Source organism: Thunnus maccoyii, chromosome 9, assembly GCF_910596095.1.
Source record: "Thunnus maccoyii chromosome 9, fThuMac1.1, whole genome shotgun sequence".
NCBI classification, from domain to species: domain Eukaryota; kingdom Metazoa; phylum Chordata; class Actinopteri; order Scombriformes; family Scombridae; genus Thunnus; species Thunnus maccoyii.
In genome coordinates this window covers 11055397-11077752 of record NC_056541.1, presented here as the reverse complement: position 1 = coordinate 11077752, position 22356 = coordinate 11055397, and the positions used below count along the sequence as shown (strand labels likewise).

The 22356-nt window shown below is 38.1% G+C and overlaps 1 protein-coding gene and 1 long non-coding RNA gene across 3 annotated transcripts; one reads left to right on the top strand and one right to left on the bottom strand.

Moving 5' to 3' along the window:
* The first annotated feature begins 1060 nt into the window (after window positions 1-1060).
* On the top strand, window positions 1061-17682 carry tars1 (threonyl-tRNA synthetase 1). The gene is made up of 19 exons (XM_042421239.1): window positions 1061-1236; window positions 2037-2114; window positions 2568-2758; window positions 3623-3746; window positions 6637-6761; window positions 8094-8211; window positions 8304-8368; window positions 8492-8570; window positions 8789-8935; window positions 9692-9790; window positions 10926-11092; window positions 11842-12004; window positions 13028-13165; window positions 14779-14856; window positions 15113-15213; window positions 15718-15822; window positions 16051-16123; window positions 16731-16845; window positions 16982-17682. The coding sequence occupies exons 1-19, from the start codon at window positions 1177-1179 to the stop codon at window positions 17128-17130; spliced, it is 2175 nt and encodes a 724-aa protein (XP_042277173.1). The 5' UTR covers window positions 1061-1176; the 3' UTR covers window positions 17131-17682.
* A 51-nt stretch (window positions 17683-17733) lies between these two features.
* On the bottom strand, window positions 17734-21502 carry LOC121903849. Of its 2 annotated transcripts, none has more exons than XR_006098109.1 (4): window positions 21391-21502; window positions 19666-19774; window positions 18418-18514; window positions 17734-17820 (listed from the first exon to the last, which is right to left on the bottom strand). It is a non-coding gene; the product is annotated as an uncharacterized LOC121903849 (long non-coding RNA). The 2 variants fall into 2 exon arrangements; XR_006098108.1 differs by lacking the exon at window positions 21391-21502 and adding an exon at window positions 20699-20890.
* Window positions 21503-22356: the final 854 nt, after the last annotated feature.

Below are 22356 nucleotides of genomic sequence, written 5' to 3'. Positions count from 1 at the left end.
CATGATGAATTCTTTGACTGTTTTATTAAGCTAAATGTACTTTCATAAAGGTTTAGGAGTTGATCTGAAGGAAAACAGCTGATATTATCATCTGTCATACAAAGCACCACCTACTAGTCTACAGCAATGTTTTATTTTTTATCAAGACTTTATTTATTTATCATAACACATTCCATTTCATCGCAGTCCAAATGTTACATATTGTGAATTTACCTTAGAATCTAGTCTTGTAACAGGAAATACAAAATAGACGGACAAGGACAATAACAATGAAATAAAATAAAATAAAAATGATAATAATAAGAAAATACAGTAAATCAATAGATATATCAAAATAAAATAAAGACAATTTTATATGTTTCCAAAAATATTATTATAATAATTGATTGTACGTATTGGTATTTTCTTTTTTTTTTTGTAAAATGAGATTTATTTATTTATGTAACTCAAGACCATGCTCACATGGTATGGAGCATAAACAGAACATACAATAATAACAAAACGACAGCACACGGCACGGCTGAAGTACAACAAATGTTACTTAAACAAAGGAAGAACATTCTTCAAAAAAGTCATCTAATTCACAAAAACTGAATAAAACCCACATTTACCCACTATAATCATCACATTAACAATAAAATCAGTTGGATTTTCCAAAATATGGTATAACATCTTAAACAGAAAACTTAAAATGATGTTTATGATGGAAATTACAACTAAAATCTGACCAATATTTGGCTACAAAGTTACAATTGAATTCTCCTTTATACACCCATGGTTGTTTAACTCATAGACTGTATATAAAGAGGGTTTAAGTCTACAGCAATGTTGCATCAGAATCGCAATATCCGGGAGGCGATATTTTTTATCCCAGGACGGCGAAGTCATAACCCGCCCTACTCTGCCTCTGATTGGCTTACTCTGATATTCTTATCCTAATCTTAACCAATCTCACTCCTCGTGATTAAACCTAACCAACCCAACCAACGAAGGCAACGAGTACCAGCCAATCAGAAGCAGAGTAGGGTGGGCCATGACTTCGCCATCCTAGGAAAAAATTGGCACCCGGGAAACGTCATCAGCCCTCACCCGGCACCTTGACTGCTTACAGTTCATACACCGGTAGCTCAGACTTGCGAAAGTTATCTCTTAAAGTGGGGTAGCTTTTCACTTGTAATGGCTGATCAGACTGTCGTGGAGAAAATGAGCGAATTACAAGTGGGAGGAGGACAAAAGGTAATTCTTCTGTTTTCAGGACGGGCTACATTTCAGTCATATTAGCCAGCTAACAGCTAGCCTAGCCAGTATTCAGATTCATGCTGTCAGCAATGTGGTGCTAACGCGTCGGCTAGCAAGCTCCTATAGATAACGTTATGTTGGTTTCACCTACAATATTACTCTCAAGATAACAGAAGCATTACTTCCGCGTTTGTTTTAATCTGCTAAAGTGGGAAGTAATGCCACATTGCAATCTGGCGACCCCAGTCGGCTAGTTTGGTTTGGCCAACCTCAGTTAACATTGGCTATTAACACGTATGGCTAAGAAGAGAGCGTTACGCCAAACTCTATTCAAAACTCTGGCAATTTAATGTTTATTTGCTTATAGGTAGACTTAAACTCACGTAAGAATAACACTTAAGACCATTTTATGAAGCAGGTCGGTTCTCTCTTCAAATCGGCACACACCCAATGCATCTTCATGCAAAGCTTACTTTAAAAACTGGTTTGAACTCCCACAAATTTCTATTAATATCTCCAGTGTGCGTTACAACTTGGAGGACGCTGTAAGGTGGCTTTAACCATTTATAAACTCTTATTGGATCACTTTGTGCCGGATTTTCCACCGCACTTCATGTAAAAGTTCTTAAGTCATATTGTAACTATCATGAATTATAAAGGCTAATCAAATACCAATAAGGAAGGCCTCTTAAAACAACAGATCTTTGTATAGTGTTAGTGATTTTTTTTTTCAAGCATCGTGTTGGTGTGTGTCTTTCACATCTGTACTGTGTGTAAACTGTGTGATATTTGGACAGGGGGGAACTGAAGGTGGTAAAGATGGCGGCAAGAAAAAGGCCAAAAATGCTGCTGGAGACTCTGGAGGTAAAACTGAGGTGAGTTGCTAAATCAAGAGGCAGAAACTATGTGAATATTTTAAGTGGACATATTACTTGTTTTAGAGGAACATAAACTATGCTGTACAGTACGTCTACAAGTTGTATAGATCCTTCCTAATGAACTCTCTTGCACCTCAAAGCAGCCACCCACAGGCTTTATGGTTGAGATTATTGATACAGTCCACAGTGTATGTCTTTGTACCTTCACTGTTTTGTACTGATGTTTGGTTAGGGTGAGTCATCTACTAATTACACAAAGAAGATGATGAGACAAGCTGTTTTGGGTAAACAAAGAAAATGGTTTACAACATTTCATTTCTACCACCTGGACGTAAAGCCATCTATATCGACAATTTGTACAGATTAACACACAATGAAAAGTATACACAATGACAGCATTGTCCTTTACCATCACATTCACTCACACCTTGTTTTTTTGTTGGTGTCCAGCTATCGCCGGCACCTCAGTACATTGAGGAGCGTCTCACTTTGTACGCAAAGCTGAAAGCCGAGCACGATGCCCTGATGACTGAGAGGGCTGCAAAGGATAGCCGACCCATCAAGGTGACCCTGCCCGATGGGAAGGTGGTGGAGGCTGAGTCTTGGAAGACTACGCCATACCAGGTGGCCTGTGGAATCAGGTCAGTGTGATAATGAGATCGATGTCTGATAAGATGTGGAGTTTTTTTGTTTTCTGCCAGCATTGTCCAATACGTGCTAGTAGTGTGTAAACAGAAATTAAATGTTGATAACCAAAGGTCACATGAACAGACTACATGATAAACATAGTAAAAAGCTTGAGGAAAGCTTAACAGTTCCATCACCATCATTGTAAGAGTGCTGTTTTCAACCTTTTGTGGAAAGTTAATTGGAATTTCAGATGTAAAGGACTAACCTGTACTATAAGCAGCATCCCTTTACCTTCTCCACTGGCACATTACAGCAGGTCCGTCAAACCAACATGCACCTTGTAAAACCAGCTAAACTACACATACTGTAGGTCTAGTGATGACATTAGTGTCACTTAATCAGTACATGATGGCAAAGTTTCAGAAATCCTAGATCTATGTGAGGCTGGGAAGTATATCAATATATCACTTATTGCCTGTCATTGCAATGATGTGGAATTTGATTTTCTTGTGGATTTTGATAGTTTTATATAAATTCATACACAGCAATGACATTTGAAACTAAAAATCTTAATTTTCATGCACCATTATCATACATGCATGCACACATCTAGTTACTTTGTTCTACATCAAATAACAATTAGATAAATAAGTATTGGAGCTTTTTATGGTTAATGTGATATTAATGTTTGAATATCACTTTTATGTTATACATTTTTAAATGTTAGTTGTACAGGATGTCACAGAAGATGTTATATTTGGCTACTTTTAACCAGGCTAGTCTGTTTTAAAGTGGACTTGTAATTATAATAAGAAAATATAAATGTATATCTACAGATTCATTTGATGTTAAATATTTCATGTTTTACTGTCTAGTCAAGGCCTTGCAGACAACACAGTGATTGCCAAAGTGAACAATGGTGTGTGGGATCTGGACAGACCTTTGGAAGATGACTGCAGCCTTCAGTTGCTCAAGTTTGATGATGAGGAAGCTCAAGCTGTAAGTCCACCTCAGCCCTGGTCTAAAACAATTATTAGATTTAGATTCCCCCCCCCCCCCCCCCCCCCCCTTCATATGAGGGTCATTCCATGTAAGATCAGACAGAATCCAGGAAAGTGGTTGCAGCACCATCTCAGATTTTATTCAAAGTTTGTGTATATAATGTTTGGGTCCCAAAACTAAAGGCCCAAATGCACTGAAAGCATCTGACACATGTTTTGAAGTACCCCTGTCGTTTTAAATGGCCGAATGCGCACCGAAAGCATTATGAGGTGCATCAAACTGCCTTGATGCCCTGACTCTGACCTTGTTTCGAGTTTGGAGTGTCAAATGAGGATCCAGCAACCAAAGCTGTTTTCTCTGCAGCTAAGAAGGAGAGAGAAAGCGCAAGCCAGCTGAGCACCGGTGAGAGAGAGAGACAGCGCGACAATGGTTGAGCGCGGAGAGCGAGCAATAGTGAGAATAAAGCCGGTGGATGAGAGAAATAAAATGTTATATTCTGATTATTTCACGGTTATGTTCTACAGCATAAATGAATAACCATCAAACACTCAACAGATGGTTTACTATGGAAACAGACACTCTTAATTTAATTTCCTCCTCTGCATTTCTCCTTTTCATTCATTCATTGCATCCAACTAATACAGCAGTTAATACAAAGAACAACAGGACAAATCTGTGTTGGTTCTGTGGTGTTGGAATTTCAAATCTGATGCCTGCAGTGCGCCATTGGAGCATCAAATGACGCAGATTAAATGAGGCGCGTTAATTATCGCTTTTAGTGCGTTTGGGCCTTCAGGCTTGTAAAATATTTTTGTTCAATTCCAATGTTTTTATATTTCTTTGGCCCTTGATATTTTTTAATTTTTACACTCTTAAAACAGCCTTATCTGCGAAGCTAAGTTTGGGCATTATTATTTTGAAAAGTATTATTCCTAGCCTCACCTAAATTTGTAGAATGGAAGACAAACAACTTCTCAGTATGACTGAACCATTAAAAGTTTGTACTGTATGCCTATTGATTTTCTGTAAGGCCCTAGATTTGGGAAAAAAAGTGCAAAATTGCTAAACAAGAGTGATATTTAGAGTATTATAAACCTATTTTTTGCCCTCATATAGTATAACTCATCATTTTTTCTTCAAATACAATCTTTAATTATTTTTATGTATGTTCATTTAGTGTACAAAGTGTCCTTCTATGTTCCCTTCATAGATAAATACACATAGTTGAAAGCATTGTTTTAACTCTGGGGAGGAAAAAATGTCTGTAATGAAGAAGCAAGGTCTTCTCTTATTATCTGTACTTATGTGTGTCCCAGCCTCTGAAACATTGATAGAATGCCATGTCAGATGCCATCTATTCCAATGAACATACTGAAAACATGTTTATCCTTCATTTCTTACAATTCCTGTGACCCAAGAATTCAATAACCATGGAGATACTGAGGCAAAAAAAATGTAATTCTGAAATGGACGTTTTTCTGCCATAAGTAAAATATCTCTCTAAATCTGTATCTGTTTTTGTATGAAGGAAAAACAGAAGGACATTGGCACTTTGTACACTAAATGAACAGACATTAAGCTTTCTCAACATACATTTTCATGTTCGTACTAGCTAGCCCACATACCACTTTGGTCCTATGAAAATGACCAAAATATGCTACCACACCTTGTTTTATTCATAATCTTTATGTCCATTGGTAGCAAAGACCTCAAATATTTGCACAAAAATTAATAAGACTGTATTTGCAGAAAAAATAATGATTGATATCATATTGGTGCAAAAATGTGGGTTTGTAGTACCCTCAATATCACTCTTGCTTTTGGGGGAGGAGGGGGGTGCACGTTTTTCCAAATATAGGGCCTTATAAAAATAAAATGGCATGCAGTACAGGCTTTTAATGGTTTTGGCAAGAACACATGTTTCATGTCTTCTTCCATCCTGCAAAGTTTGGTGAGGCTAGGAATAATACTTCAAGATATTAATGCCCAAACATCGCTTCCAACATCGCTTTGAACAGAAATAATTTACAGGCCTTGGTTTTGGGACCCATTCATGATATAGACAAGGTTTGATCAAAATCTGAGACAACCTTATCTGATTTGACACAGAATGACCCATGAATTAGTAGATTGGATTGTAGAGAATTCACCCTAAACATCTCCTTCAGATGCACAGTTTGAAGCCCTTTTGAGCATCACTATTTAACCCAAAATACTCACCAACCAATGACAAATGCAAAATATTTCACCCTTCCTGGTATGTAAATAGCATAGGCTGACCTGTGTATGCAAGGTTAAAGTGAAGAATGAGAGGTTTACAATCAACAGTAAAGCTCAAAGCTCTGTGATTCACCAAGTGTGTGAGCTACAAAGACATTAAGAGAATATAAAACACTGCTGTAATCATCCACTGTCATAAATGTGGCAGCATATGGTCTCTCGAGAATAACTAGACTTGTCCCTAAAATAAAAGCCCAATTTTATCTTCATTGTCTTAACAAAGTGCTGAACATTTTACCAGAAGGAGAAGCAGTTGTCAGTTGACACTGTTAAGTACTTAAGATAATCCAAAGTCTCAGTCAATTTGCTTTATTGCAGTTTGTCAGCAAGTTTTTTTTTTTTTTTTTTTTAGCACATTTAAGACATATCTTTTGTGTTGTCAGCATTCAGAAGAATTGATTTACACTATTTAAGTGGTTTAAATGGTCTCAAAGGCTTTAAAAAAGTCTGCAACATAGTGAATGATTTTAATATCGGCATAGATGATAAAGGTCAACAATCTTGATTTTCCACCACGATGATACTGACTTAATTAACACAAAGAGTTTGACTCTGCTTCTGTTTCACTAATCAGGCAGTACTTTTTTTTTTTTTCCTTTTTCTTAAGGTTTACTGGCACTCCAGCGCCCACATCCTGGGTGAAGCCATGGAGAGGGTGTATGGGGGCTGTCTCTGCTATGGTCCCCCCATCGAGAGCGGCTTCTACTACGACATGTTCCTGGACAACAATGAGTGAGTCGCACAGGCTTTGGGTTCAGATTTGTCTGTATAATTAGTTGTGTGTTCCTCAGCTCCGACTTATTTTGGTGTGTACTTCAAGGCTTAACAGCTGTCACTCTGCCTCACTGTCTAAGACCAGTGGCAAAGACCAGTGGCAAAGACAGAACAGGTGGACTGCAATGACACTGATGCTGTCAAGCTGGATTTTTCTTGGGTGTGGATTTGAAATGACATCTTTCTATATCTGCACACGGGATTGGAATCATAAAACCAAATCTATTCAAACCACGGACTAGAGATTACTTCAGTGAAGCTGAAGTTGAGAATCCCTTAAAAATTTCAACACTTCCTCCTCGTAAACAACTTTTTTACTTGACCTTTCCCTGAAACAGATACATTTCTCCCTGCTTCAGGCTGCAGGAGAGCGTGAGGAGCGCTGTCTAATTAATTCTACATCTTCCTTAATGAAGTCATTTTATGCTAATGGAATTCTTGAAGACTGTTTTTTTGCAAGGATATTTTAACATTGTTGAAGCCCTAAGGCCAAGGACTTCGAACTATTTGCCCGTGCTTGGCAGAGGTTATCAGTTTCTGGCAGTCAAAGAATTACATTGGTGAACAAAAGGTCTGGTTACATCCATGGTGCCCTATAGAAACACTGGCAGGCTAAATTTAGCATTGGAGGCAATTTAAATATTAATTTAGGCTAGCGGCGGGCGATATATTGAATATACTCAATTGATGATCATGAGATGTAGTAAATGACTATATCGCGAATGAGTATAAATTGTCACAATTTTTTCTTTTTAAGCCGCTGGCATGAGACTCATTTTGGTGTTTCGCTTCTCTCGCTCTCTCCTCTGGCTCTCTCCCTCTCACAGACGCAAAAAGAAAAAAACTCACATACATACGTCGCACACACTCACCTGCCTGTCCAGAACACTCTTCTGGGCGAGTGTGTGCAACGTATGTAGGTGAGGTTAAGTGTGTGTTTTTGTATCTGACAGTACTTTATTTAACTATATTATAACAGTACTTTATTTAACTTTGTCATAACAGTACTTTAACTTCAATATAACAGTACTTTATTTACGCTATTATAATAGGACTTAAACTTTATTATAACAGCACTTTGACTTTATTGTAACAGTAGTTTATTCAGTATTTTAGTAGTTTACAGTAGTTTGGAGATTTCAAAATATTGAGATATATATCGTGTATCGCGATATAACCTAAAAATATTGTGATATTATTTATAGGCAGTATAGCCCAGCCCTAGGCTACTAAGTGGTATTGTTGGATGGTACTGTTCCTGTTTTGTTTACCTCTTGAACTTTTGGACAGGGGCGTATCGAGCAACGACTTCCCCGGTCTGGAGACCTTGTGCAAGAAAATCATCAAGGAGAAGCAGCCCTTTGAGAGACTTGAGATAAAAAAGGAAACTCTGCTGGAAATGTTCAAGGTATCTCACAGCATTAACACATATGAAGAAAACTTCCTTTGAGGAACATTGCAGAAGTAGTAAAATCTAAAACCGCCTCTTCTTCTTGACAGTACAACAAGTTTAAGTGCCGCATTCTGAACGAGAAAGTCACCACTCCCACTACTACCGTTTACAGGTGAGTCTGGGACCTGTGCATGTCAGAGTTCATATTTTTTAATTCCTGTTTCCATGTCATCTGATACGTATTTGGTCCTTGAAACACATCTGTTGTTTAGAGAATATTCAAAACTCATTTCAGGTGTGGTCCCTTAATTGACTTGTGTCGTGGACCCCATGTGAGACACACTGGAAAAATCAAGGCACTTAAGATCCACAAGGTGAGCTTTTTATTTCTTAACCTAGTGTTACTGTATTTGTGGATTGATTGCTGATTGAAGTATGAGTTCATGTACTGTAGTATATGCCCAGAATATTTGTCAGTAAGCACATCTGTCCCCATTTCTAGAGCAGAGTTACCTTACACTTTATTCTCAAGGGATAAGATGGGCCAAAAAAATATGATGAAAGCTAACATCCCGTATCTGTGGTGTGCTAGAACTCGTCTACATACTGGGAGGGAAAGGCGGACATGGAAACCCTCCAGAGGATCTATGGAATCTCCTTCCCTGACCCCAAAATGCTGAAAGAGTGGGAGAAGTTCCAGGAAGAAGCCAAGAACAGAGATCATCGCAAACTGGGCCGGGTAACTGAAATGTTAGAAGAAGAGTTCATGTCCGTCGCAGTTTTGAAATAGTTTCCCGTTGGGTTTCTTCCCTCCTTTTTAAAGAATTTTATTTAGTGCATTAGGTATATGTCTGAAGTTTGTGAAGATGTGATTTGACTGCAGACTTGCAGTGATGAAATACCCAAAACAAATATTGTTGTTTACAGGTAGAATTCTTCTAAAGCTAGAAATATGAGCCAAGGTAGTGTCAGATCTTCAAAGACATTTATGAACAGTGTGAAAATATACAGCAGTTGCATTTGCAGCAGTGTGGTTACATTTTCTGGCTTAAAAAAAACATCCTACTACAAGAAAAGCTTCTTGGGTTTTAAAAGTCAAGGGCAAACACTTGAGAGAGTATCACTTACTTTCTTTCAGAGTTTAGACAGTTGTTCATCTTCATTTATTAATGAATTGAGCTTTTTCTTAGCGTAGAAATAAATACTGAGAATGTTTGGAAATAAAGTTGTCAGCTGTGAGTGAACCCATTCAGTTACTTCTTACTAATAATCTCTCATTTACTGTTGACAGGGAGTCGACAGTTGTGTGATGTTGCCATTCATTTAATATAATAACAGGTGTGGAAAAGTGAGCTGAGCAGGAGTATATTGCTAGACAACAGTTATATTAACAACAGTATGTGACGAGACGTTTCATTATCTCAAATAAAATCCAGACTGGTTGCCCTCATAGTGACCTATACATTTATTTTTTTTTCTTCTTCATCATCATCAGGAGCAGGACCTCTTCTTCTTCCACGACCTGAGTCCAGGGAGCTGCTTCTTCCTGCCAAAGGGAGCCTTCATCTACAACACCCTGATTGAGTTCATCAGAGTAAGTCAGAGCTGTGGAGAGTTGCTGTGATTTTTACTCTACACTTTGAGATATAAGAAAGGACAAAGGGTATGAGTCAGAAAGTTGGAGGAAAAAGGACAGAACAGATGTGTGTCGCCTTCAGTCAGACTGTGCAATAATAATGGCTTTATACATTCACAAGATATATTAGAAGTGCTGCAATTTAAAATAATTACAAGTTATACTGTATGTTGATGCAGCATTACTTATATCATGCTCTTGAAATGCATCAAGTCTTAGTTGTAGTTTCACAAGTAAAATGTAATAATAAGACATTTTGTAGATCTGCGATCATATCAAGGTAATATCTTCTCCATACCCCCTTTCCCACAATTTAAAATACTGTAAATAGATGTTAACAGATCTAACTTGCCAGATAATAGAAAATCTTTGCTCACTGTCAAAAACTAATTTATGAAATTTAAAATGGTTTAATATTTGAACCAATTTATTTAGAATAAATTGAACGCAGTGATACATGAAGTAATTGTCAGTATTAAAGAATAATGTTGCACCTGCTTCATAATTAAAAGCCACACAATTAATTTCATTTAAACGTTCACTTCCTTTGTCTTCCAACAGTGCACTGTGCAGTGTAAATTGGAAGTAATTTGACTTTTATGTGGTAAATAAATGTCTGACTGAAGGGACTTTGAATAATAAGGTTTGTTTGAAAAACAGCTCCGCTTGTACAAGCAACAAACACCTCCAACATCTGAATATTTGTAGTGTACATGATTGCCGGGATTTCAAACAAATTACTTATTTTCTTATTGCTGTCAGCTTTTGGTTTGGAATTTTAAAACTGACATCTAACGACCCAAGGTACAATAAAGCTCTATAAAACTGACAAATATGTAAAAAAACAAAACAAAAATGCTGAATTTCTTGTTTACCCAAATCTCCTTCACAATGTGAAAACAAACAAGGATGCAAATATTCAGTGGTATAAACATTATTCGGGGTAGTTTGCTTTCTCTAACTCTTTGCTTGCAGAGTTATGTATCCTTTGGGGGCATACGCGCTGTTTATCGGCGAGTCCCCGTTGTGTTGACAGAAATTGTTTTGAGCAGTTGCTTGTAGTTGTGACACATGTACACATTGTCTTTGGCAGAGTGAGTACAGGAAGAGAGGTTTCCAGGAGGTGGTGACTCCCAACATCTACAACAGCAAGCTGTGGCAGACCTCCGGTCACTGGCAGCACTACAGCGAGAACATGTTCTCCTTTGAGGCCGAGAAGGAGACCTTCGCACTCAAACCCATGAACTGCCCCGGACACTGGTGAAGCCTTCTTTTCCCTCAAAGTCTGCTGTTACAGATTGTTTTATCAAGTTTTTGCAATGGTTAAATAGATATTTTTAGTCTTTTGGAGGCAGATTTGTTCTTCTCAAGCACTAAATGCATTTGCAACATTACATGAGCTCCGAGTAGTATTGTTACATTGCAAAAATATTAACCTGGGTGCAATATTTAGTTGAATATCTAAAAACACCAAACATAGCAAACAAGAGAGCACCATCAAGCAATGTTTCCATATACTTGGAACAGTTTTATAACTGCACAGTGGGTTTATTATCCCTCAATCTATAAAAGAGTTTGACATTTCACTGCTGTAATTTGTCATCTAGTCATCCAGCCCAACTTGTAATAGACTGATAGTCTTGCCATGTTTTCAGTTCTTGAATGACCCAGTTCAATTTAGTGCTAAATGCTGCATTGCAGTGTAAAGAGGCAGACTGCAGCTCTTTGTATTCAAATCTTTTATCTTTTTTTTTTTTTTTTTTTTTACTGTTCGGTCCTTGTGCTATCCACAAAGGCACCCCCTCTGGAGATCATACTGAAATGGAAATTGAGCTCGCAAACACATTTTGTCAAAGCGTTGAATGTCAGTTAAATCAAATATTGAACTCCGTCTTTCACAGTGTTAAAGCAGCAGAGCAATTTTCAGTTAGTCTGATAACTCAAAGCTGCAGTTAGCAGTTGAATTTTGATGTGTTTTTAATTGTTTTACACTCTCTGTTTGGCACCAGTCTGATGTTTGATCACCGGCCACGCTCCTGGAGAGAGTTGCCCATTCGCATGGCCGACTTCGGCGTCCTGCACAGGAATGAGCTGTCGGGAGCCCTCACTGGCCTCACCCGTGTCCGCCGCTTCCAGCAGGACGATGCTCATATCTTCTGCACCATGGACCAGGTGAGGCCCAGCCGATGATACAGTGACATTAGTCAGTCACGTTAAGTTCACACAACACAAATTTCCGTCGTACAAGCACGATAAAGGTTAACTGTCTCCACTTTCTATATTGATCATTTAAAAATAATACACCACATATTCACAAGAAAAACTCTTCAGAGCAAGTTAAACAATGTGAAGAACAAAACAAAGCTATTACACAGTTAAGAGAGAAATTGCTTCCTTTGTAGAAGCCTCTCAGTACATCAATGTCTTGCTGGTACAGTTTATTGAATGAATTCAGGTAATGTGGTCAGTGAGCAGTCTCTCACATTTTCAGATAAAGTGAGAGAACTCCAATAGCTGCATGCTAAGTCCTTCCACCCAAAAAAAGGAGCCCTGCCAATACTGATACACAAGAGGATTTTGGAAAGCAAAGGAGTCTTCTTAATTAGTTCTTAATTAATTAGGCGATTGAATATTTAATTATTTTATTGCACTTTGCACAAAAATTATTTCACTTTTAATTTGTCACTTTCATCGCTGCAGCTGGAAAGCACCGCTTGTACTATTATTGTCTTTTGTTATTAACAAAATCAAAACAACCTTAAAGCAGACTGCAGATATGTTCTGATACATGCCTTGAGGTTTATAATCAGTGTTTCCAGATGGAGACGTGAAAAAAACAGTTTCAAACTTAGATTTAGGAGAGAGACTTTTCCCCTGTAAGGTGGAGGAGATCCATTTTTTCCCAACTGATCTTCTGTGTTTAATATCGCTGTTGCTGCTTAAAACTTGTGATTTGTCACATGCATGTGTATGATTGCCTTATTTTAACTCCAGAATTAAAATAGCACCTCCAATAGCAATTAATTACACAATTATAGCTGCCGGAAAAAATCAAATCATCATTTTTTCATTACATCATTCATTAGTAACACTGTAACAAACAAAGATGTAATCGGGTATTAAGCCAGAAGTGAAATTCGCAGCCATGTCCAGATGGATGATGCAAATTCTGTTTCATGCTGTTTTTGATTCCAGATTGAGGAGGAGATCAAAGGCTGCCTAGACTTCCTGCGGACTGTGTATGATGTGTTTGGCTTCACTTTCAAGCTCAACCTTTCCACAAAACCAGAGAAATTCCTGGGAGACCCCAAGGTCTGGGAGCAAGCAGAGAAGGTAATCAGAACGCCTCTTGATTTTTGCATATAGTCGAAGAAGTGAACGACTCACACAAAGTCTCACTGGAGAATTAAGATAGTGACCTGTGATATTATTAAGATGGAAATTCTGGCGCCACTCCACAGACAGAAAACAGATTGTGATTTATAGACTCCCAAGAACGTCTATACATTAATGAATGAGTTTTATTCTGTTTAACTCTCCAGAGTATCTCAATTGGTTGTATCACTGTCTGCCTTTGCTGTCAAATCATATTCATTCTCTGTGGACCAGCTCTGTATTTTAGATCTTAGGTTCAGCTATAAGTTGCTCTTAGAGAGCAGGTAATGTTTCAAACTAGTGTGAACAAAGTGATAACAAGAGCGGGTGAGTTACACTGAGTGATAATGAGTCTATTTACTTGATGCTTTCAGCATTAGATGAAACAACGACGGTCTCTCTTGGGAAAATCTAAAATATACCCTAGATCTGTACAATCAGAATTAAATGTTGACTGTTAGATCAATTGTCACAAGAATACTTTATTAGATTAGATTTAACAAGTGTATGAAGCACATTCAGATTGTTTCTTCATCTAGTAAACCTTTACTGACAGGCTCTGAATGAATGAAAATCTGTTGACCCAGACAAAGCATGCATTCAGTTTTACAGCAGGGCAAGATTGTTTTTCACTTCGTTTTCCTCTTGATCTGATTGTTACAAGTATGTTTCATTTCACCAGTGAGATATTACATCTCACAGGTCAACTATAATCTTCCAATAATAAAATGTGAGCAGGGTAAGATGTAGTTAACGTTACTTACCTGTAATTATTGGTTATATTTACATGCACAGGTATTTTATAAGCTTTAAACAACTCCTCTTCATCTCTTTCCTTGGTTTAGTCGGTTGTGTCATCGTTCCCTCCTCAGTGATCCATTTTAACTGCATTTTCAAGTGTGTCATTTGCCCCCTGGATGAAGAACATTACTGATGATAGAAGTTATTTTTAACATGTTATTTCATGAACAATCAATCCAACAGCCACAGGAACTAATTAAATACTAAACACTTTGTAGTCTGCTTATGGACGGAAGAGAACAGATCATTTTAAAGACTATTGAGATTGTGCTGCTTCTTACCGACTGCATTCGTAAATGATGGTTTGCCTTTCGGTCTTTCTTTAATTAATAGCGAGTCACAGCTCTCAGAATAGCAGTAATATCTGAATACCAGTTGTAGTTATTAAAAAATATACAGCTGTCTTGCTTGACCTATCAGGACGCTTTCTCTGAGGGAAAACATTTCCCACCTAAAGCACTGACTATTTTCTGATTAATGTTTGCACGCACAAAGGTGGAAAATTATGTACACAAAAAAAAGGAGTTGTAAACTTGGCAAAGTCACTGGAACAGAACTTGGTGCATGTTTCCCTCACCTCATTAACTCCCACAAGCAACCATAAAATATTATTGAGACGTTAACATTTCTCAGTTCAGTGATTGGTTCCAGATGAAGTAAATGTCAGGTCTAAATGTACAGCTTTGCTTAACATCACTGTTTACTCGCATGTTGGTCAGCAATCGATATTATAGCAAAGCAGTAATTGTTTGTTGTTTTGTTTTTTACAGCAACTGGAGAACAGCTTGAATGACTTTGGAGAGAAATGGGTTCTCAACCCAGGTGACGGAGCTTTCTACGGACCAAAGGTGAGCATGTGCTGCAGTAATGATATACTTTAATTGTGAAACAGCATGAAGGTCGCTTTGGTCATTTTGATAGGAGCGGCTGTGGCTCAGGAGGTAGAGCGTCCATATCGTATATTAGAGGGTTTGTGGTTCGATCCCTGGCCCCTCCGGTCTACATCAGTGTCCTTGAGTGAATGAGAGGCAAATTGTAAATAACTTTGTCCATTAAGGTGGAAAAGCACCGTCTATTTACCGTCCATTTTGTCCTTCTCTGCAGATCGACATCCAGATCAAGGATGCCATCGGCAGATACCATCAGTGTGCCACAATTCAGCTTGATTTCCAGCTACCAATCCGCTTCAACCTCACATTTGTTAGGTAATTCATCTACCTCTGTTTATCAATAAAAGTAAAAAGACAGAACAATATATTGTTGCTGCAAATCTTCATATATTTTATAGAATGAATATAGAATAGAATAGAAACACTGTGATACAATTAACATAATCTAAAATTGTAGATCTCTCACACTAAGAAATCAATGTTGAGACATATGTTATAAAATCAAGTGACGCTATAGCATAAAAAAAGAAAAAAAGACATTTGCTTAAATGAAACTCCATTTGAGGAGAAGCACTCATCTTTGTGTTTCTTTGATTTATGTCCCTGAAAACCAATTGTCTTGGTGCATTATTTTAACCAGCCTTTTTGTTTTGTAAAAAAAAAAAAAAGAATGAAAGTAACAATCGTACAGCTGGAATGCTAATGACATGCAAATTCCTCCAGATGATCATTTTTGTTCTCCTGTTTTTGATTTCTCTCTTTTATGCGAGTCCTGGTTGCTGCTAACACTGTTATTGTCTCCTAAAAATGATTTCGTAGCCACGATGGTGATGACAAAAAGAGGCCGGTGATCATCCACAGAGCCATCCTGGGATCAGTAGAGAGGATGATTGCTATTCTGACTGAAAACTATGGCGGAAAATGGTTTGTATACAGTGAATGAAAAAAAAAAAAAGATTTGTCAAAAGGGCTTTGACTCCAGGCATTTATATTTTTGTTTTTATCACAGTTATTTATGAGCACTGATAGTGACTTTTTGATAGAAGCAGCTCAGCTGTGTAAATATTTGCACAGGTACCTTGCAGGTTGTGCCCGACCTGCTTTTCTGCTCACCGACTAAAATCAAATGTGTCTTCTTCTCTTCTGTTTCAGGCCTCTGTGGCTCTCTCCTCGTCAAGTGATGGTTGTACCTGTCGGACCGACCTGTGATGAGTACGCTCAGAAGGTAACCACTGACCACAGCTACTTATTCTAACTATCAATGATTTAAATAAGACAAAATAAGACAAAAACTACTTGAGTAATCATTATGTGAGTAATGATTAGTCACAGCCCTTCTGTTTTACTTGTGAAGCCTGTGTTATATGGTTCTGTTAGTTATACTTTTTTTATTGTGATGTATACATGAACTTTTACTGTCACCTGCACAAAACCACATAAAATACTGTCAGTGATTCTGAAGCTTTTTGCACATTAAAGTCTGTAGAGAAAACTAAATGAATGGGAGGAGGATAACTTGGGCTTTATTAGCTTGTGCCATCTGTTGTGTTGGTTATGGTAACATCAGACTGCAGTCTATATTGCAGACATCAAAAACGAGACAGCATTGCTTTAAAAAAAAAAAAGAAACAGGGGAAGACACGAGCAGTCATACAATCATACAGTCAAGCCGACTATTAATCCAGAAAAGCTACCTAAGAATCCTTCACTGGAAAACTGTGCTCACAACTACAGTACATATGAACCAGGAAGTTTGAATTAATTGTTTACAACATGCTTGATGTAGACTTACCTCTTTTAACTGTGGGTCGTTTCTCTGGTTAATGTTGCAGGTCCAGCAGGAATTCCACAACAGTGGCTTAATGACTGACGTGGATCTCGACCCCGGATGTACTCTGAACAAAAAGATCAGAAACGCACAGCTGGCTCAATACAACTTCATCCTGGGTCAGTGGCAACACACTCCATCTGTCACTTATTCCTCTCTGTCTTTATTGTTATCTCTCCCTCACTGTCTATCTAGATATTGATTTCCCTTTTTTTTTTTTTTGTCCTCTTTGCATCTTTCTCTACATGGAAAAAGTGGTGGGAGAAAAGGAGAAGACCAGCAACACTGTGAATGTACGCACCAGGGATAACAAAGTCCACGGCGAGCGCAGTGTGGAGGAGTGCATCCAGCGTCTGAAAGAGCTCAAGTCGTCCAGGAGTCGGAATGCCGAAGAGGATTTCTAAGCTTTCCCGAAACTCAAGCTGCTATCAGTTTGTCCTCATCTCAACAGGACCTCGAGTCCAGTAACTGTAAAGGGTCATGTGGTTGAAATCATTTTTCCATGAGGGATGAAACTACTTTCACACCGTTGCCTAGTCCCATTTTTGTCTCCAAGAAATCACATTTTTCAAATTAGACAGTTACTGTGTTTTTTTTTTTTTTTCTGGTGTCTTCCATTTCCTCTTCACTGTATGATTTCTGTTTAATCAAGTTCCAGTTTTCATTACTCCATGGAATGAAATATAATTGTCCATATCCCCTCTGCTTATACTGAAATACAACTAGCGAGACTCTAATTTGATTAGGTCTCCAAACAGCTTCACAAAACACTTGTGCATCATTGAATAAATTCTACCATAAAACTGCTCTGAAAAACCTTTTCAATATGTAATGAACTGTATCAAAACAGAGGGGAAATCATTTGTACCACTGTCTTAACAGTTTGTATCAGTCATTATTTTTTCAGGGAATTGTACACGAGTTACAATTTTGGTAATTAAACAATCTATTCTTTATGGGTGTGTGCGCTTCATATTTTTTTTAATAACTTACAAGATAAAATTCACCTCCGTGGGGATATTTCAGCAGCAAATTCTTCTTTAGAGGTTTGTCTTCATAATTAAACTTCTGCTGAGTTTGTCCGTCAGTCGACTCTGTCAAAATGTAGAGAAAATGACAAGTTAATATAAGCATGAGAAGCCCCGAATAATTACAGCAATAAGGTAGAATATCAATAATAATCACCCTATTGACAAGTAAATATGTATTGAAATTGCTGTAGGAAAGTAGTGTTTGTTTTTTCAAGTTGAAACTCTGTTAACTGGTTAAAGATTTGGCATGTTAAGTTGAAATTATTAGAGTTCAGGACTGGGAGCATCAAATTTTTCATTAGTAAGTGCAGGTGGATGGAAGTTGGAGACATGAGAGTACCACTGAGGTGAAAATGGATCCTTATCACCTTCCTCCACTAGTGCTTCATCATTTGCGACGCAAATCAGTGATGTGCTGGAGGGTAAACACCTGATGCTCCACATTATGACATGCTTACTGAACCATTTTGTTTTGCTCCATTAAACTGAAGCACAGGTGAAAAGTTTAAATCTTTCTTAGAATACTTTGCTTTATACTTTAGCATATTTAAAACAGTAATGAGTCTGTTTATTTCTTTTTTCAAGAGAGGAAAATGTTCTGAATTACATGTAACCTGTAAACGTGCAGAAGAGATCACACAAATAAGTGCATGTTATTACCGTTAGTGCTCTAGTTATGCACTTTCTTGACTTTCCCTCCATCTGAGCTCATTCTCTCTGCTCCAGCTGTGTGAAAATATACTTTGTCCACTTCAATCTGTAATAAAGATAGAGTTTTTGATTAGGTATACATAAATCTTGCACCCACTTCCCACTCTCAGTCTCAGATTACTATTCCAACCACTAGTCGGTGCTATATTTGTATACTCCACTAGCACAGCTGGAACAGACATGAGTGTGTTTCAGCAGTCTAACATCTGGGAAAAGTGGCCCTGCACAGATCAGTGCTTTTATGGATAAAATAACACAGCAAACTTAGTAAAAGAAACAAAAGGCTATGGGGTAGCTTTGCATCTACTTGGCATTCTTTGTTCACTTAAATTAGGTACAGTATTCACAAGGTTCAGTAGATATGGTATAGAGATGGACAAACTCCTGCCTTGCTCGTGGCCACAGGATGTGGTCGTAACTGTTCGCTGTTTTATTTGTAAATGGCCTTTTTAAATCATGCGAGCGTCTCCTATTAATTTAAGTAGGAACATTAGCACTGAGGTTAAAAGTTAGAGCAAAAGATGGCCTCACAGTTGCAGAAGAGAACATGTGGACCCAACTCTGAATCCAGGCCAATGAAAACATTGATTTTGGCTGCAAGTTGCAATTAATTAAAATAAGTGAGAAGCCATCACTTATTTTGGCCAAGTTGAAGTTTTCAGCACCACATAAAATATGTTCACAGGTTTGGTTTCTTGTGAAGAAATATGCTTACTAAAATTCATATATCTGTCAAATAAATCCAACATTTTATGATTATATTAGTATTCAAAACTCTTACATTGAATGTTACTATTTAGTTTGTAAAAATGTTTATTAAACGGTAAATTTCCAGTCTGAAAATGTACTTTTTTATAAAATAATCACAAATAAAAAAAGTAGGTTTACTCCTATGTCCTGGCTCCTATATTCCTTATTCACTCCTCATCATAGTAACAATCCTAAATATTTAAGATGTTGGCCCATGTCTCATCAAAAAATGAGAAAAACTTAAACTACCAGAACAAAGAAATAAGTTTACAGAAAGCCCCAAACCCTCATACTGTATCAAATCTGACCACAAGGTGGAACAGCTGAACCAGGATCATGTGGGGGGAAAAAAATGTGGGGGGCTAATGTCGGTGGAGTGTGGGAGAGAAAAACATTTTGATAGGGGGTTAATGAAAAAGTCAATGGAGTAGGAGAGTGTCAACACACAGGGCGAGACAGGCAGAAATCTCTGGGGATTCAGCTCGGCTGTTGACTCTCAGCCTTCCTGTGAATCCTCGCTCCCTCTTGGATCCTTCCTGTACGCTTCACTGGCAACCTGGCAATGAAGGGTCACAACGCTTCACTGAACTGAGCAAACTTTTCTTTCTCTCGCCACACATGCATTTCAAGGTATCAATTCACATGTTAAAAAGGTCCCACTGCTACAGCTCTTTACTTAGATGATGCTGAGATAAGTCATGGTGTGAGCTCTCTTTTTATGACTCAAGTTAGTCCTATAGTTTTTAAAGTATCTTTTGTTTTCATACCAATCCCTTTTCTGCCCTGTGTCAGCTGTTTTTCTTATCAATGATGTTTTTGAAGCTAAACCAAAACTATAATCTGTCTCCAAAAACAGAAAATCACTATGCACATTGTAAGGGATGCAGTTTATTTCTACTATCATTTTCAAACGGTCTAGCCTTGAAGGAATAGTTCAATACTGTGGGAAATACCCTCATTCACCGTGAGTTAGATGAGAAGATCAATACTACTATTTTGTCTGTATGGTAAATATGTAGCTGGAACCAGCAGCTGGTTAGCTCAACTTAACATTAAGACTGGAAACAGCAAACCTGGCTCTGTCCAAATGTACACAATTAATTAGTGAACTTCAGAGGCGCTGGTAGACAGATGTTGTTGTCTTTGGACCAAGCGACAACCACTGCTAGAGGCAGAAGCCAATGCCAAAGTACCTTAAAAAGCAATACCACCGACGGCCACTAGGTGCTGGCTCCAAAAAATCCCTGGCTCCAATTGACTCCCATTCAAAAAAGCGTCAACTTCTCTCTAGAAATACTAAGTCAGTCATTTTTTTCAATGAGTCATTATGGTCTCAATCGCTAAATTCAGGCCCTCTAATGAGTGTGCTGGTGGTCATTCAGGAAATTATTGCTCTTATAATAAGATTTAAAGACTTATAGTAGCTTTGATTGGTGCCATGTGGCCATTGATTGACAGCTGTGATTGCCAGTTCGCTCACCTGCTGCTCTTTTAGCCCGAGTGTGCAGCGCTCGGTGTTCCCAGTAAGCTAGGATTTGCTTTGGTGCGAGATGGCGGAACGTGTTTCCAGAGCATAAAATGTTACAGCCCACACACTCCTTACGTGAAAGGTCCAGGCTCCAAACAGAAAAGACGACGCTGAATATAAGCAGCAACTCTGGGCTTCAAATTGGCTCCAATGCAAACTAATGTCACACCTCGCTACGTCCATCTTTATATAGGCTACAGTCTATGCTTTCGACAGAGGCTAGCTGTTTCCCTCTGCTTCCAGTCTTTATGCTAAGCTAAGAGTACTAACCAGCTGCTGGCTGTAACTTCATACTTAACAGAAAGATGTGGGACTGATCTTCTCATCCAACTCTAAGTAAGAATTAAGCAAATAAGAATATTTTCCAAGATGCTGAAATATTTATTTAAAGCACATCACGTATGTAGAGATTCATCATCCCATCTGCCTTTTTTTCCCTCTGCAGTAACAAGTTGTTATTGACGTTGTTTACTGTATGTGTTTATGTGTTGTTTCCTTTGTCACCATGACAACTGACAGCAGTCACTGCTGTTGTAAAGTCAGTCTGTATGATGTATGTAAAAGGTTTTTTCCCCTCTACTTTTCTTTCCGACAGTGACAGCCAAAAGTCTAAGACCTCCCCTGTGACACACTCATGTTCCTACCTTCTCTCCTCCCTTGCATCCACGAGCCATGTTGCTTCTGGAGCAAAGAAATGCATATTTGAATGCTTCCCAACCCATTTTCTCCTCCAGAGTACTTCTCTGTCTCTGCAGTAACTACTACACCCCCTGCCACACACACATGCACACACCCTCCTGCACCATTACCCCTCTGCATAAATGCAACAGAACCCCAAATTATGGTCAGCCGCTCGTGAAGTTAGTTTTGCTTGGGAAAACCAAGCTGCCATCTTTAATATCATAATGTTACCAAATTATATGGTTCTAATTGGGAATCGTTTGATCACACTTTCTGGCATCTGGAAAGCTAGCGTGTGACCTAAACATGCTTTTTTTCTCATCTCAAAAGTATGATCTCTGCCTCTGACCCAGCATAAATTAAGTAAACCGCTTTACACCAAGGAGAGGCCTTTGCCACCAGTCACACCCTGCATGTAGCCAACACCAACATTTCACTGTGAGTATCTGTGATGTAGGTCTGGAAGATCTGCAAACACGAGACAGCTGCATGTCATGGCAAACTGAGCAGCAGTACAGTTAAAAATGAGGATCAAAAGCAAAACTACAGAGAATATGCAAGATTTGTGTTGCAGAAATCTGGTCTGAACTGATAACACGCTATATGAATAATAAATCATCTCAGACCAGTGGTTCCCAACCTTTTTTATTCGATGGGCTCAAGTACCCCCTCATGGACCCCAACCATCACGCTCCAAATGTGTTCATTACAATTGCTTTTGAAGTGGATGTTAAGCAACCATAAAAATGGATGTTGTTACAAAAAATTTTTTTTAATACAATTGGTCAAGTTCACATTCTAGTGGCAGAAGCTGGATCCTTCAACCATTTATCCATTTCTTTCACGTAATTACTGTATATCTGTTTATCCATTATTTTTAGCTAATCATTTCAAATGCTTATCCAAAATTTTAGCTAACTAGCTAACAA